At 33.3% G+C, this 14,795-nt stretch overlaps 2 protein-coding genes across 2 annotated transcripts; both read right to left on the reverse strand.

The window, feature by feature from the left end:
* Positions 1-364: 364 nt before the first annotated feature.
* Positions 365-3,349, reverse strand: LOC111378351 (mitochondrial phosphate carrier protein 3, mitochondrial-like). Its single transcript, XM_023001533.1, has 6 exons — positions 2,827-3,349; positions 1,831-2,192; positions 1,560-1,603; positions 1,163-1,377; positions 955-1,079; positions 365-708 (listed from the first exon to the last, which is right to left on the reverse strand). The coding sequence occupies exons 1-6, from the start codon at positions 3,124-3,126 to the stop codon at positions 666-668; spliced, it is 1,089 nt and encodes a 362-aa protein (XP_022857301.1). The 5' UTR covers positions 3,127-3,349; the 3' UTR covers positions 365-665.
* A 7,982-nt stretch (positions 3,350-11,331) lies between these two features.
* Positions 11,332-13,249, reverse strand: LOC111378356 (gibberellin 2-beta-dioxygenase 8-like). The gene is made up of 3 exons (XM_023001538.1): positions 12,821-13,249; positions 11,734-12,061; positions 11,332-11,559 (listed from the first exon to the last, which is right to left on the reverse strand). The coding sequence occupies exons 1-3, from the start codon at positions 13,234-13,236 to the stop codon at positions 11,332-11,334; spliced, it is 972 nt and encodes a 323-aa protein (XP_022857306.1). The 5' UTR covers positions 13,237-13,249.
* Positions 13,250-14,795: the final 1,546 nt, after the last annotated feature.

Below are 14,795 nucleotides of genomic sequence, written 5' to 3' on the forward strand. Positions count from 1 at the left end.
TTTTTTTTTGATAGCCCAGGTGTCCCAACTTAGCCGGACTAAATCCTGGACCTCTAGCCCCCGGCCCCTCAGTGACTAGTGGAGGTAAATCGCAAGTTGTGCCCTTGTTGGTTCCCAGGTTCCCACATGGCTTTTACTCTTTCCCTAAAGGGACCCTCCTCCATGGTTATTACATCACCAAGTTGCTCCAACCCTTCCTCTGGTTATTACATCACTTGGCTGCTCCAACCAGGAATCGAACTCCCCACACTTGGTTCCAGAGCCCCCCAATGTGATTGTTCCGCCAACTTGGATGTGCCCTGGGGGGCCAATGCGGCCCATCTCAACTTTATGACTGGTCGTCGAAAGAGAGAATGGCGAATGGTAAAATAAACATCAAATGATAAATGAGAGGCAAAATTATTGTCGAAGACATTGAACTCGACTCGAACACTAGACCATATATCTTAATGAATCGCTTTGCAGAGGAAGGAACAAAATCGTTCTCCGAAACACCAAACATAACTGCAAATTCTAAATATAACAATCAAACAAATACTACTATATATAGTGTGTATAATCCCTGTCCACGTATATCCTAAACGTGTCTTTGGTCGTATGTATACTGCAAAAATACTTCACTCAGAAGACAATGGATTCTTGCTTTCTTTTAAAAGCTTTCTGCTTTAGTTCTTTGCAGGAGCTGGGCTTCCACCTCCTGTAGTAGGCCTGCAAGAATATCGGGTTCCAATTGTCATATAAGCAAAAAAATATATAGATTCCTACAAATTTCCTTCTATGTTGAAGGTGAGATTACTATGGACATTGTGGTAAAATGACAAGATAGTCCACGTAGCGAAAAAAGGTGCATACTAAAACTTTTTTAAACATGACACAGATATTGGTACTTCAATTTATTTATAGGGACGCTTGCTGCAAATGAAGCTAGTACAAAAAGAGGAAGAAGAAACTTACAGCCCAACGAAAACCTTGAAAGAATCATAGATGCCCCATTGAGCTCCGGTTAGAGTCCCGATCATGACTATACGAAGAGGAAGACCTCGGGTGAACAGACCCCATAAACCAAGCTTGTTCACAGCCTGAAAATTTTCGATTAAGAAAACATGTAATGGAAAAAAAAAAGTGCGAATTTGATGAAGGGAATACGACTTCTGATACTCACATCGCTAACTGTTGCTCCCTTGGCATTGTTGAGGAACGACACCAAGTTATCAGCAGGGTGAGACACAAGAGCACAAAAAATTCCAGCCACATAGCCACCGGCAAAACTAACACCAAGCTGCAAATTTGTGCTGCACTCGTCTTTTGGAGTCGGGATGGCATGTTTGTATATTTGTTCAACAATATTCTCAAACGTCGCAAACTTCATCATTGTATCTGCAATAAACCCAATGCGACTGTAATAATTTTTAAAAGTAATCTTTTTCACTTATTTGTTTTAAGACAGACAAATAACACGTGCACATGCATTTACACACATACACAAGCACGCACGCACACCAGTCTAAAGATCAGAAAAATATAAATAAATCTGAAAGACTAATGTTAAGTTGGCTTACATGGAATCTGACGTCCCCAGAGTGGAATAATCCCCTTATAGAGTCTGTAATAGCACATTGTAAAAGTCTCTTTAACTTTATCAAAATTTGCAGGCAAAAATCGCATGTTTGATATACAGTATTAGATTATATTAGACAGTATAATATATAACTTTTGAACTTTTTTCTTATGGAATATTGCCCACTACTATCTAATCCACCTTAGCAAAGGTGTCGCAAAGGTAAAGGAATATAGAAATGAATTGTAATCACATGTAAGGATAGTACATACCCAGCAACCCCTTCAGCCCTAACAAACTTGGGAAGTCCATCAGAAAAGCCTCTGGCAAAGCCGGGTTGAGTCTGGACACGAACCTTAACTGCCTCAAAGGGACAAAGGGCAATATCGGCAATGAATTCAGCAGATGCAGATCCTGCGAGGTAGATCAAGGTCTTATATTTGGCTGCAATTTCGGGACCAGCAATGTCGGAGTAGTACTTCTTGAAAAATTCGTAGAATCCCATCTTGCAAGCCCCCTGTGCGCTGTATCCAATCAGGGTTGGTACCCACCCCTTGAAAAAACCTTTAACTCCCTGTTCCCTCAGCAGAATTCCAAAACCCGAGCTAATGCTCTTATATTTTGATGGATCAATCTGAAAAAAAAAAAAAAAGTAGACATAAATTTGATATATATAAAGATTTAGATATGGATTTCTTTGAACTTGTTGATTTTATTCTCTCTTCATGATCAACATGTTTGGCTAGAAAAGTTATTATTCAAGAAATTAAGACTGACTTAATTTCTAGAATAAAAATCATACTCGTGAAATAAGTTACTTAAAAGTAAGTTTGACCTACTTTAAGCACAACCATTTCAAATGTTAACCATGTACAAGAAAATAAATGGACATAGAGGAATGCTATGTTTTCCTTTGATTTCTATCTAAATTTTCAACAATCAAGAATGGCATTCAAGATTCACGTTTTACCCGTCAATTTATGTCATGCAACTTTTTCCTTAATGAAAAAGCTTATGAATTTCCAATGTTACTTGAATAACAAGAAAATAAGTGCCAATATGATTTGAAAACATTCCATCGTTTAAAAATTGAACAAAAAATTAAGGAAAAATTGGCTGTAAAAATCGAACCCATGATTTGCAACCATACATGTAGTAACTCTCGATATACTAATAAAAACAAGATGTAAGTAAATCGACTCATCAAGTCCCGGAGAAAATCAATAATTATAGAAGAAGAATTTCAAGAAGAAAAGATGAAACTTAACCTGCATGTTACACTTGACGAGATCAAGTGGGGTGAGAGCCGTATGAGTGAGCCCACAACTCAATATCCCTCCAGCCGTGCAGGCGGCGTAATAAGCCGGCGAAAACATCTTTATACTACTTTCTTTCGGCGCCGGGATAAAAAAATCCCTCTTAATCCCAGCCGTCGATGATGCTGACGAAATTGAATCAGACTGTACGGGTGAGTTCATATCCTTCATCAGATTTTTTCCCATCCCTTTCGATGTGGACGAGGAAGAATAAAGAAATGTTGGGATCAGAGATTGTCGTGTGTTTTCCATGTCTGAAAATTAAGCACTGAAATGTAGCACTCTGTTGGATATTAACAGAAAGAAAACTGAAAAATTGAATATATTATCTTGGATTACAAGGGTAGATTGACGGAACTGAATTTTGTTTTGATTTGTTTAAGGGGAAGAAGAAAGAGTTAAAAACACGGGAGTCCGAGGAAAAGGGAGGACTCGGAATTGGCTGAGGTTTCTCCTCTTTGCGCGCCTTTTTGGAACGTTGGAGTTAAATACATAAATTAGGTTGTACTTTGACTGACTTTTCCTGTGCACCAAGTTTGAATGAATTGGGAAAGTTGATTTTCAAGGTTTCACTTTTCTATTTCATTTTCTTCTGCTTCTTCATGTCTATTGCCAACGTTATCGAATTAGTCTACAACATTTGAAAGCGTGTCACACTTGTAAAAACACGCTTCGTATCAAAAATTTTGACGTCAATACAAATTAAACAGTCAAACACTAAAGATTGGGCATGACCAGTATTTCGACTGTCTTTTTTGAAACTAAAATCGGGTTAACATGTTTGTACAATAGAAATGGGGACGAGAGATGAATTGAACATACAAAAATATAATTTTACAAGAATTGACAAAATGTCAGCAGAGACCAAATGTTAGTTGTATTCTTTCTTCTAACAACCAAAACGGTCTAACAGAAGTTTCTAATATTACAAGGCACAAATTACTAGTAGCCTGGAGATGACGTCAGAGCTTTCATAAGCATTACAAAGTCAATAAATTGACGATTAGTTTTAAATTAATGATTAAGTGCTTATAAGAAGATTATAATAAAATTAAACAAGCTCGTGTTAGATTAATAATTAAATATTGGAGGAAACAAAATTCTTACTTCATTATTAATCGTTTAGAAATTAAGAAAATTAATTTAGGATTGATGTAAAATCTTTCACTTCCGATATGTCACCTAATATATGCATGTGTTTGCAGCATACCGTATAAAAATTAAATATAAAAATATAATGAATATTACTATATAAATTATACTATGATTCAATATATCCCATCATATTTTAATAATCAGCATACATTTTAATTGCATAAAATGTTCATAAACTTGTACTTATCACATTTACTGTTTTCTTGTTAAATTTTCATTTTCAAATTAACATAGTTGTACCTGATGATTATTTATGTCCAACAAATCATTAAAATGGAGTAAAACCACTTATTTGTCTCTCGTGTTTCTAAATAAGTCAAAAATAAATAAATAAATACAATATTAAGATTAAATAATTATCCTTCATTTTAAGCATGTTAACATTATTTTGGGAAGAAAACAATGATTAAGTACAAATTTGTTAGTCAATGAAAGGTTAAAAATAAGAATATTTGCCACTCGTAATTTTTAATTAAGTAAAAGAAATTTAAAATTAAATAATTGTTCATTATTTTAAAGCATTCTAACGGTACTTTTGAAATGAAAACTGTGATCAAGGACAAGATTTTCTAGTTAACGAAATATTAAATATAAAAATATGATGAAAAATGACTTTCTTAATTGATATTAATTACGTGGAAACATCTTTTTCACTTAACTGACGTTAAATATTACTTGATTGGTTATGTTAATTTCATGAATTTTTATGGTCCAGAATTTGTCGACTACGCGTGTTTGACGGAATCACATTGGAATGAATCGTTGAAAATTATGGTTAAATTGATACATTCACGCGCATCTCTGTTTCCATCAATGTTCTAAAAATCGACTTGAGCATCGATCCGAAAGGAAGAGGGTCGAGGTTTAAATGATCAAATTGGGGTCGAACAGGTATCAAATCGGATGACAAATTAAATAAATAAAATACACAAATAAACTATAAAATATCATAATTATAATAGATTTTTAAATTTTAGTTTTCTCATTCAAAGTAAATATAATCCATCTTTTTTAATTAGATTTATTATAGTAATTTATTTTATAATTTCGAAAACTAACAATTAATATGTCCAAAATAATTTGCTTTGTTCAAATTGAAAAATTATAATCTTGTTGGGGTTTATAATTTGTTAATGAAAATGATAAAGTAAACTAGTAAACACTTAGAATTGACAATTGACTAATATTTCATATTGGAAGATTACCACAACATTGAAAGAAAAGTCTCCAATAAAAAAGAGCCAGTATCCCATATTGGAAAATTATTAAAATATTAAAAAAATGGTCTCCTTTAAAAAAGAGGTAAAGTAGAATCACTTGTATAAAAAAGTTACTTGGATCTTCAATTACAATGGGTGACCCATTAAGATAGTTAAAAGTTTTTGTGACAAAAAAATAAAAATAAAATAAATAAATAAATAACTCCGGAAAAATTGTGAACGGTTTTCCAATTTTCATTTGTATAAAGGAGAATCACGAGTATAAAAAAAACTACTTGGGCCTTCAATTATAATGAGTGGCTCATTAAGATAAAAGTTTTTGTGACAAAAAAAAATAAAAATTAAAAAATTAAATCACTTAAGAAAAATCGTAGCCAGTTTTCTGGTTCATGGTTAAACCGGCTGGGTTGATGGTTTATTAGTGGGTTCTTTATTTTTCGGTTAATGTACAAGTACAGGACCGAATTAAAGGTCGGTGCATGATTTTCTGGTTGAACCGACTGGTCCGATTTGATTTTTATAACATTGGTTTCAATGTTGTTCACAAGCACGTTTGGATGAATTATTGAACATGCAATTTGACTTGAGATTTTAGAATTTTACATATTTTTACATAATCTTTTGAAATCTAAACATGATAACATTGAAGCGAAGGATATTGTAGTCGTCTTATTATCAAGGGCGGATCTAGACATTTTTTGCTGTGGGGTCAAAAATTAAGGAACGGTTGTACGAAACTCAAGCACTACAAGGGCGATGGACTTCAGTCATTGGCATTCAAGCGTCTTCTCTTGGTCTTGCCCGGCGCCCCAAGTTTCCATCGTGTTAAACATCGACACGACATATACTTAAGTTTTCGAAAAACTAAAGATGAATAAATGATAAGTGCGTTTTGTGTACTTATTTAAACCACATTATTAAATTTTTATGTCGTCAAATTATAAATTATTTATTTTAACTTGGGTTAATTTTTCTTTTATTTTTAGTGACGGACTCATTTGAAGCAATTGGAAAGGAAGATTGATGAAATCGATTGAAATCGACAATTTTGGGCATCGAAGTCTACACTATAAAATTTGAATGACCAAATTTCATTAATTTGAAAGATTAGATGACTTGGGCCATCTACCAATTGGAATTGGAATTGGAATTGGAATTGAATTGGGCCTCAACTTCAACTTGGACTTGAACTTGCAATTGGAAAAAAATAAGTGGAAATTACATAAAAACCTACTTTTAAAGATTTCATTTCATAAATCATATGCTAAGTTTATTCTTTCAAAAATCAGATTTTTTTTTAATAAATATAATATTATTAGATAAAATTAGGCGAAAAATTAAAATTATAATAATTACATACCTAACCTATATACTATCTACCCACCGCAATTTCAATATCAAGCCCTAATCCCTCTCTTCTCCTTGTCCTTCTCCCTTATCTCCTCTCTCTCTGACACCATCAACGATCAACGGAGGACCACTGCGCCACCAAGAGAGCTTCGCTGACAAAAGATCACCGCAATGCTTATGGCCTTGCTGCTGTGGGTAGCGTAGCTTGCAGCAGTTGCATTTAGCAATGATGGCGTAGCGCAGTCCCATAGGAAACTTCAATCGATGTTGTATAGCAGGCATGTGTGCAGTGTGTTGTTGTGTAGCAGCGATGGTGGTGGTGCTGTGATGCGGAGGTGGAAGTTTACGGTGGCGGTGGTAGGGAATGAAGGTGTGGTGGTTGCGACAGTGAAGTGCTACTGAGATACTGTGGGTGCGGTGGTTGGATGAGTGGTGTGGTTGTGGTGATGTGGCATGATGGTTTCTTCTTGCCTATTCTGTGAAGGAACGTTTGGGTGTGGTGGTGGTTGCAAATGGTGGACGAGGTGATGGCAGTGATTGTGGAGGCGACGGTGATGACAAAAAATGATGGCGTTTTGCATCTGATTTGTTGGTGGAAAGCTAGTGGTGGTGACGACGCAAGTTGTGGTGGTGGTGGGTGCTTGTAGTCGCGGTGGGGTGTGGCCGTAGTCACGACGACGATGGTGTGGTTGTTGCTGGCAACGACAGGGTCGATGAAGACTATTTGAGATGGGGTTGAATGCTTGTGATCAATTATTTGGTTGATTATCACCAATAATTAGTTAATTTATAATATGTGACCTAAAATTTTTGATTGCGACTCACAATTGAGTAATTTTTGATCGAAAAATTAATTGTGACTAATTAATCTAATAATTTGCAGTGAATAAATGTGTTGTAACCAATAAAAATTTTGATTTGTGACTGTATAATAAGTTGTGACTTATAATATTTGTGATTTTTTACCAATAAATCAATTGTGATTTATAATTTTTTTTTATTTATGATCGATAAACAAATTGTGATTTATAAAATTTTTGAAAATTATGGAGGTAAAATAATTTGTTATATAAATTTTCTGATTTAGTGACTGACTCAATCATTAATTTGTGATAAAATTGTCTAGATCTGTGATTTAAATATATTTAATTAATAAATAAATTAATTAAATCATAAATAAATTTTAATAAAAATCTAATTTTTAAAATTTGAAACTTATTTTCTTGATTTTTGAAATGTGTGATACTTAAACTTTTACTTATAAATTTTTCCCAACAATAAACCAATCAACTTGCTGGCAATTGAAAATAAAAATAAAAATGTGGGCCTGCATATAAAGAAAAATGCTAGTGGTACATAATAGAATGTACCTAAGGGTGTACATCCCCCTCACATGGGGTGTGGGGTCCACTCGAATAAAAAACATTTATTCGAGTGGACCCCACACCCCATGTGAGAGGGGTGTACACGCTTAGGTACACCCCTGTGTACCACTAGCACCACCGGCATATAAATATACACACACGGCCAGAAAGAGGGAGAAATTAATGCAGACTGCGGGAGGATTATATAAACAAGAATCTCGGCTGGTGGGGAGAAAAAAATACAAGTGGCGGCTGCTTGAAATTTATATACAAAGGTGCACTCGACAGAAGAAAAGGGTAAAAACGGGCTGCCGTTGAGGAGATTATATGTATACGCACACACGCCGAGAGAGATAGAAGTGGCAGCAGAGTTGGAAATTGGACACAGACGGAATTAATTAATTCGTACTTTTATTTGTTTCTTTCCATTAGCAAGTTAGGATAAATATTTTTGTGCTTAAGATGAAACTTATATTATGAACTTTTAAATCTTAATTTTATTTATTTTGACGTATAAACATATTTTCAATTGTTGAATAATTGCCATAGATTTAATTTTCTCTACAATTACTTAATCACTAATTGCATGAGTTCTGTAACTTGTTTTATCCTCGAAAGATGGAAAATAAGTTAGACATTGTGTCAATTATCGTAGAGTCCAATAGGGGGATAGAAATATACATTAATGCATTTTTAAATATTCATATCCGTCATAAAAGTATAGTTGGGTCACATGTAAAAATATGCTTAATCCTCCCCAAGAGGGATTGTTAAACAATTTAGGAATGTTGATCTTCATAATTGAATTGTGTTGTCAAATTCATAAATTTCGAGTTAAAGAGGATTGGTATAAAGAGATTCAGGATCCTAATACGCGTTTCTTCATCATATTTTTATAAAACTTGCATTTAGTTATAATCTCGCATTTAGTTTAGTTAATTTAGGCCTTGCATTTATAAGTAGATCATTAGATCATAATTTAGTTAGAGAAGAATCACGAAGTTCTATTGTTTCGGTTAAGGCAAAGATAATTTGAATTTAAACTAATACAATCTCTGTGGGACGATACTTGGATTCAAAATCTACTTTATTACTTGTTAATGAACAGTACACTTGCGGTGATTTTAATTCGAAAGATAATTTTGTGAACGATAAACTTAAACAAATATAACTCGGCGAATAACTTGGAAAAAGAAATTTTCGAAAAAAATCATCCTATAGCTTCTAATTACATGAAAAACATGTTTGCCATTGCAACAAACCAATTGGGTTTTTTACGTAAAAGAAGAATATCATCATCTACGATATTACCAAATATGTGATATCCAACGAATGCAACAGAAATGACAAATGACAATAACAATATATGCAAATATTTTTGAGTTTAAAACTCAAAGAAAATATTGTTTTATTAACAAAATATACAACACAATGGAATTACACGCCTAATATCTCTACACAACTTTTTTCATACCGCCGCTCCACTATAACTCACATACACAATACATTCATACCATTTTCTCTAACTATTCCCTCAATTCTTTCTTCTCTCTCTATGTGCTGCTTTTCTCTTATCTCACCACCATTCGCTCTATATTATATATTGGCAAATTCCTCCACTCACGGTCTCTCTCAATTTCTCTCACACAACTCTTTTATCACTATTTCTCTTTCTCTACTCTTCTCACCCTCTGCATACACTATAATGGTTGATTGAGACTCCTATTTATACTCAACAATGTCAGTGAAATTGCCTTCTAGTTTCTTCCAATAAGGCATTGAAAATGGGTTAAATTAGTCTTGCAATTGGTGGTGGATTTAGCAGCTTTTCTGGATTGTTCCCAACTGCTTGAAGAAGAAGGCCCAAGAAATGGGCTGCACTTTATATTTTTCTCTAGACTAGAGTTTTCTTTAAGGTCGGTGCTGTATCTTCAAATATTACTCCTTTCCACATGGGCCCTTTTGAAGGTTTCTCAAGAGTTGAAAGATTTTTGCTAGAAAGAATTATTGCCTGAATATCTAACACAACATTGTGTACAAGATCAAGATGAAAAGGGTGAGTTCGATCTGACTGAAAAAAAAAATTGACCCAAATGACCCCATGTGCGTCCGCCCCTGCTTATTATAATGTCTTAGATGGTGAAAGTAGGAGACAATAAGGAATCTAAACTACTAAGGCCTGTTTGAGCCCTCAGTAATTTGAAAAAATGTGTTATGAAATAATGATTAACGAAGAATGTGTGTGTGTATATATATATATATATAATGAGGTTTTTATTCCAATTTATGGAAGAAATTCAAATACTTTTGCGCAAGATTAAGATTGCTGAATTTGATTGTATTCTGTTGACAGTCTAAAAAGTAGTTATTGTCATTTAATTCTGTTTGTTTATTGGATTTATAGTTTATTCACCAACGTGCTTAACACTATTTGCAATTTTAAATCTTGAGATGATTAAATCCTGATTTCACAGTGGATTACTTATTCGTGGCATGGGGTTCGCGGATTTTTCTCTTTGAGATTTACCTTGATTAAATCTTGAGATGATTATTTATCCTGATTTCATACTATTTCATGTGTTGATTTCAATTTATATTCCATTGTTTCTATTTTAATAATTTGTTTATACACATGCTCGAATGAGGACGTTGCAGAAAACATAATTTCAGATTAACCATTTTGATTAACTGTCAATGTGATTGATTTTCTGTGTTTGAAGTTGTTGCACTTTCTCAAGAAACGTCACTTATATAAACGTTTCAATACAATCATGAATAGTACTAGAAAACTAGAATTCGACTTTGAATATACCCAAAAAATTGAATGAATTTGGAAAGTTTGTGGCAGCATTAACCTATTGAACCCCTTCAAAGTGTTGGATTTTTTTACCCAAATAAGGTTGGATTTTTTGAAAAAATATTGTTTACTTTATTCCACATTATTTATTATGTTGTGTCCATTTTTGTGGTATTTCTATGGCTTGGCATACTACCCTATAAATAATAGACCTTTTTCACAGGTCTTGTATTACTGAAATACAGAATAATTGTGTAAGCACAGTTATTGTATTTATTTTCTCCATATTTTTCAATTGAATAAATCGTTCCTCTACCAATTAATTCTTTGTCTTTTATCTTGTTGTTTGTTTGCGATTATATACTTTATATCGTGTCATATATATTACATTGATTTGTTTTATTTCCCAACACTAAGTTGTTCTTTACCCAAAACTACGACTTTACAGAGACTTCTAAGTTTTTCTCATATATGTTTCTAGTTCCCATAGTTCTTAGTTTCACAAAAAATCCACAAGATCTCAGTACACATTAATTATATAAAAAAACTAATGTTTTTACACACCTAGTTTTCATCGAAACCTTGAAAGACCTACTTTATAACCGAACGTTTTGACATCCTCTTGGACTTGTTTTTTATATTCTTGAAAGCTAAATTTTCTGTAAACTGAAGGCTCAACACAACTATTTATAATTGTTTCATAGGATGGACACAAGAAATACGAAGTTGAAAATCTCTCTTTCAGCTCATTGGTGATCACTCGATGTTCAATGCTTCTATAAGTATCGTTGCTCCGTGCCTGCACCAACGAAATCCAAGTAAAGTGATTAGAAAAAAATTAAAATATTATTTCATTACGTTAGCAATGAGGTAAACTTAGAATCATAATTCATGAGAAACTCGTTAAGAAATTGTGAATTGTCTCAACGATTCCCAAGTCCTTGGAAGGGTTTCATTTCTCAAGTGTATGTACCTGAAACAAGTCCCCGATGATAACAATAAGGGACTCGGAATTAAGTTTCACAGTCACCCATTTTCCATCTTTTACAAATTGTAAACCTCCAATTTGATGATCTTGAAGTAATATTGTGAGGAAATTGCTGTCAGTATGTGGCACCAATCCGAACATTCCACGTGGCATTGGACAAGGTGGATATCTATTCATCCGAAGGTAGCAATTGAATGGGGAACAAGATTCTTTGAAGAAGTTTGGCTTATGATGACCCAATTTCTTGTCAAGAATTTTTGCCAAAAGATTTGCCAATTCAAACATTTCCATTGATAATTGTCCTATTGTTGAGCTGATCGAATCATAAAGTGAAATTGCTTAATTATAAGAAGTTACAAAAGGGTTGATAGATATATGATCAAAAGTAAATTCAAATTAAGTTACAAGTATTAATAATATAAAATTATTTTTATATTATTTATAATTTAGTCATATCTTTTGATTTGTATGCTTAATCTTAATGTTTATTTCATTTTTTATTACCTATATATAATTAATCAACTAATTATTTAACCTCTTGTCAAATGTCGATTAAATCTTAAATCAATTTGTTATCCTAGCCCAGAACACACTCTCAACAACAAATTAACTTTGTTATTGCTAAATGTGAGTAACTTTACATATAGTTCAACTTTTTTATTTTTTTAAATTATTTATTTATTTATTTATTTATTATTATTATTATTTTTTTTTGGTCTCTCCAATCTAACTACATCTAAAGTAAATAGATATACTAACATTCCCAACAAGAAATCAATCTACCCAATATCTACCAACTCGTCTTATGCATCTTAGTATGACAGAAATCACTACTCTAAGTAACCCTAGGTTGAACTGTACACATAAAAGTCAACATGAGAGCATATTCGGTTGTGCTTAGTTTACTTTTAAAATCCATAAGTTCTATTAGTAAAAAACAGTAACTTTGAAATAATGTTTGAAAGAACAATTAAAAGTAAATTTAACTTGCTTTCAAGCACAACCAACTTCTCATAATCAATGTGCAATATATAGAAACTGTGCAGCAGAAGACCGTTGTAGTTGTAATTACCTGAGACTGGTAAGATTGGTTGAACTCAAGAAGTCTCCCAAGGGAATGTGAAATGATTCTATCCAAGATAACTGTCCTAGACAAGTAGCTGAAGGTGTTCCCCAAATATAATTTCCTGCTAATGAACTCAATTTTTTGCTATTTATCTTCTCATGAAATGGCTTTCTGAAGAGATTAATTTGTTCTAATCTAATTTTATCCAGAATATCTTTAGAAATCCCATGGCCTACAACTTGGAACAATCCCCATTCTTGTGCAGCTTTGGCTATTTGTTGCTTGCACTCCTTTCTGTCAAATTCGCTTAAGTTCAACCGGCCAAGATCGATCATCAGGAGCTCGATTTCCTCCACAATGAGCTGCTCGTGGTTATCTTTAGGCGGTAATTCCGATGAGTTGTGCAAAAGGTGCTTATACATCTCCTCGAATGGTGGCTCGAACGATGATTCTTTGATGCTGAAAGGCTGAGGCACCAGAAAAGATAATTTAGGTCATATCAAAAGAATTATAATTTCTTCCATCTGAAAGGCTGAAAATATTATTTACAAGTACACTGCTAGCTGCTGGATTCCTGCATAGATAAAATACATGTATCTTCTCTAATGAGTTCGCAATTAATCAATGACAGGAAATTAACTTAATAGTGTTGTCAGGAACTTATTTTTGTTGGTATGCTGTGATCTTCTGTGGAAGAAAGTAAATAATTAAAAATAATCTGATAGAACCATAACCATGGAATTATGTCCACACAAACCCCCAATTCCAGTGCTGACAGAAAATGGATAATCATCTGAAGAACTTCACATCGTTTTCTATATCGCTCACACCTTGAAAAACGCTTCATCATATGCTCTATTGACTAAAACTTGCAAGATCCGAGAAATGAGTTTATACATTGCTGTGCTCAATTCTAATTTAGCCTTCCAGTTGACAAAAAAATTCTACCACGCACCCAGAAAATGCAGTGAAAGAAGAAAAAGTCTTGACATAGTCGAGATTTGTTGTCTCTGTTTGGCTGTCCCCTATTATGAGATTTCAATGACATGTTAACTAGGCTGAAGAACCTGAGTTTATGCCTTTATATACTGGATATATATATTTCCTTAGATTATTATAAGAATAGAAATTCTACAATTTAATTTAATCGAGGACAATGCATATGGAATGGAACTCATGTTTTTCCCACTACAATATATCTTACTTGGTTCAAATGCTCTGAGACGTCATCAGATGTCTCTATTTCTTCATCCAATGAGGTCAAGTACTGTTCGATAGTAGCCCTGCTTTTTCAAACTTAAGAATATTAGCAAAAAAAATATATATAAAAAAATAATAATAATAATTAACTTAATTTGCTGCTATTGTATACTTAACCTTCTTTTGGGAAGAATTTTAAATATAAATGCAGATCGATGAAAGTCATTTAAAAAAAAAAAAAAAAAAAAGTAACAGAAAATAGCCAAAGGGAATTACCAAGAAAAAATAATTAATTCTTGTTCTCAATAAATTTAGGGTGCCTTTAAATCCTAAAACCCTTTTTCAAAGAACATCATTAGACTGATCAAAATTTGCATTCTTGTCTGAGCTCAGTATTGGACTGGAAAATAGAAGCTTCACACACTGACAAGTACATATACACAGAGACTCTCTCTCTCTTTCGCACAACGGTAAAGCATAGGACACGAGCAAGAATATTGCAAAACAGAAGATAATGGATATAAAATAAATGCGAATTAGAATATAACAATGTGGTTAATTAGGCACTTACATGGACAAAAGTAGAATATAGAAATGGCTTCTAGCTAGCTAGAATATAGATACAGGATATAGGAAGTGACTTGTGTGTGATGCTTCCAAATTTATAGGGTTAGGGCTTGAGAGATGGAGGGAGTAATGTGTGTTCAAGGAAAGGACGTGCCTTTCAAAAATCAAACATATATACATAATATGAGGGAGAGGGAGAGGGAGGGAGGGGGGG

Source organism: Olea europaea, unplaced genomic scaffold (genome assembly GCF_002742605.1).
Source record: "Olea europaea var. sylvestris unplaced genomic scaffold, O_europaea_v1 scaffold1805, whole genome shotgun sequence".
NCBI lineage: Eukaryota > Viridiplantae > Streptophyta > Magnoliopsida > Lamiales > Oleaceae > Olea > Olea europaea.

What these genes read in the sequence shown, in the direction of transcription:
- LOC111378351 (XM_023001533.1), bottom strand. Translation starts at nt 3,126, where the DNA reads ATGGAAAACACACGACAATCTCTGATCCCAACATTTCTTTATTCTTCC. An exon ending in TCGTCAAGTGTAACATGCAG is followed by an intron (nt 2,193 to 2,826) that starts GTTAAGTTTCAT and finishes TTTTTTTTTCAG; the next exon opens with ATTGATCCATCAAAATATAA. An exon ending in AGGGAGCAACAGTTAGCGAT is followed by an intron (nt 1,080 to 1,162) that starts GTGAGTATCAGA and finishes GAAAATTTTCAG; the next exon opens with GCTGTGAACAAGCTTGGTTT.
- LOC111378356 (XM_023001538.1), bottom strand. Translation starts at nt 13,236, where the DNA reads ATGTATAAGCACCTTTTGCACAACTCATCGGAATTACCGCCTAAAGAT. An exon ending in ACCAATCTTACCAGTCTCAG is followed by an intron (nt 12,062 to 12,820) that starts GTAATTACAACT and finishes TGATTCGATCAG; the next exon opens with CTCAACAATAGGACAATTAT. An exon ending in TCATCGGGGACTTGTTTCAG is followed by an intron (nt 11,560 to 11,733) that starts GTACATACACTT and finishes TCGTTGGTGCAG; the next exon opens with GCACGGAGCAACGATACTTA.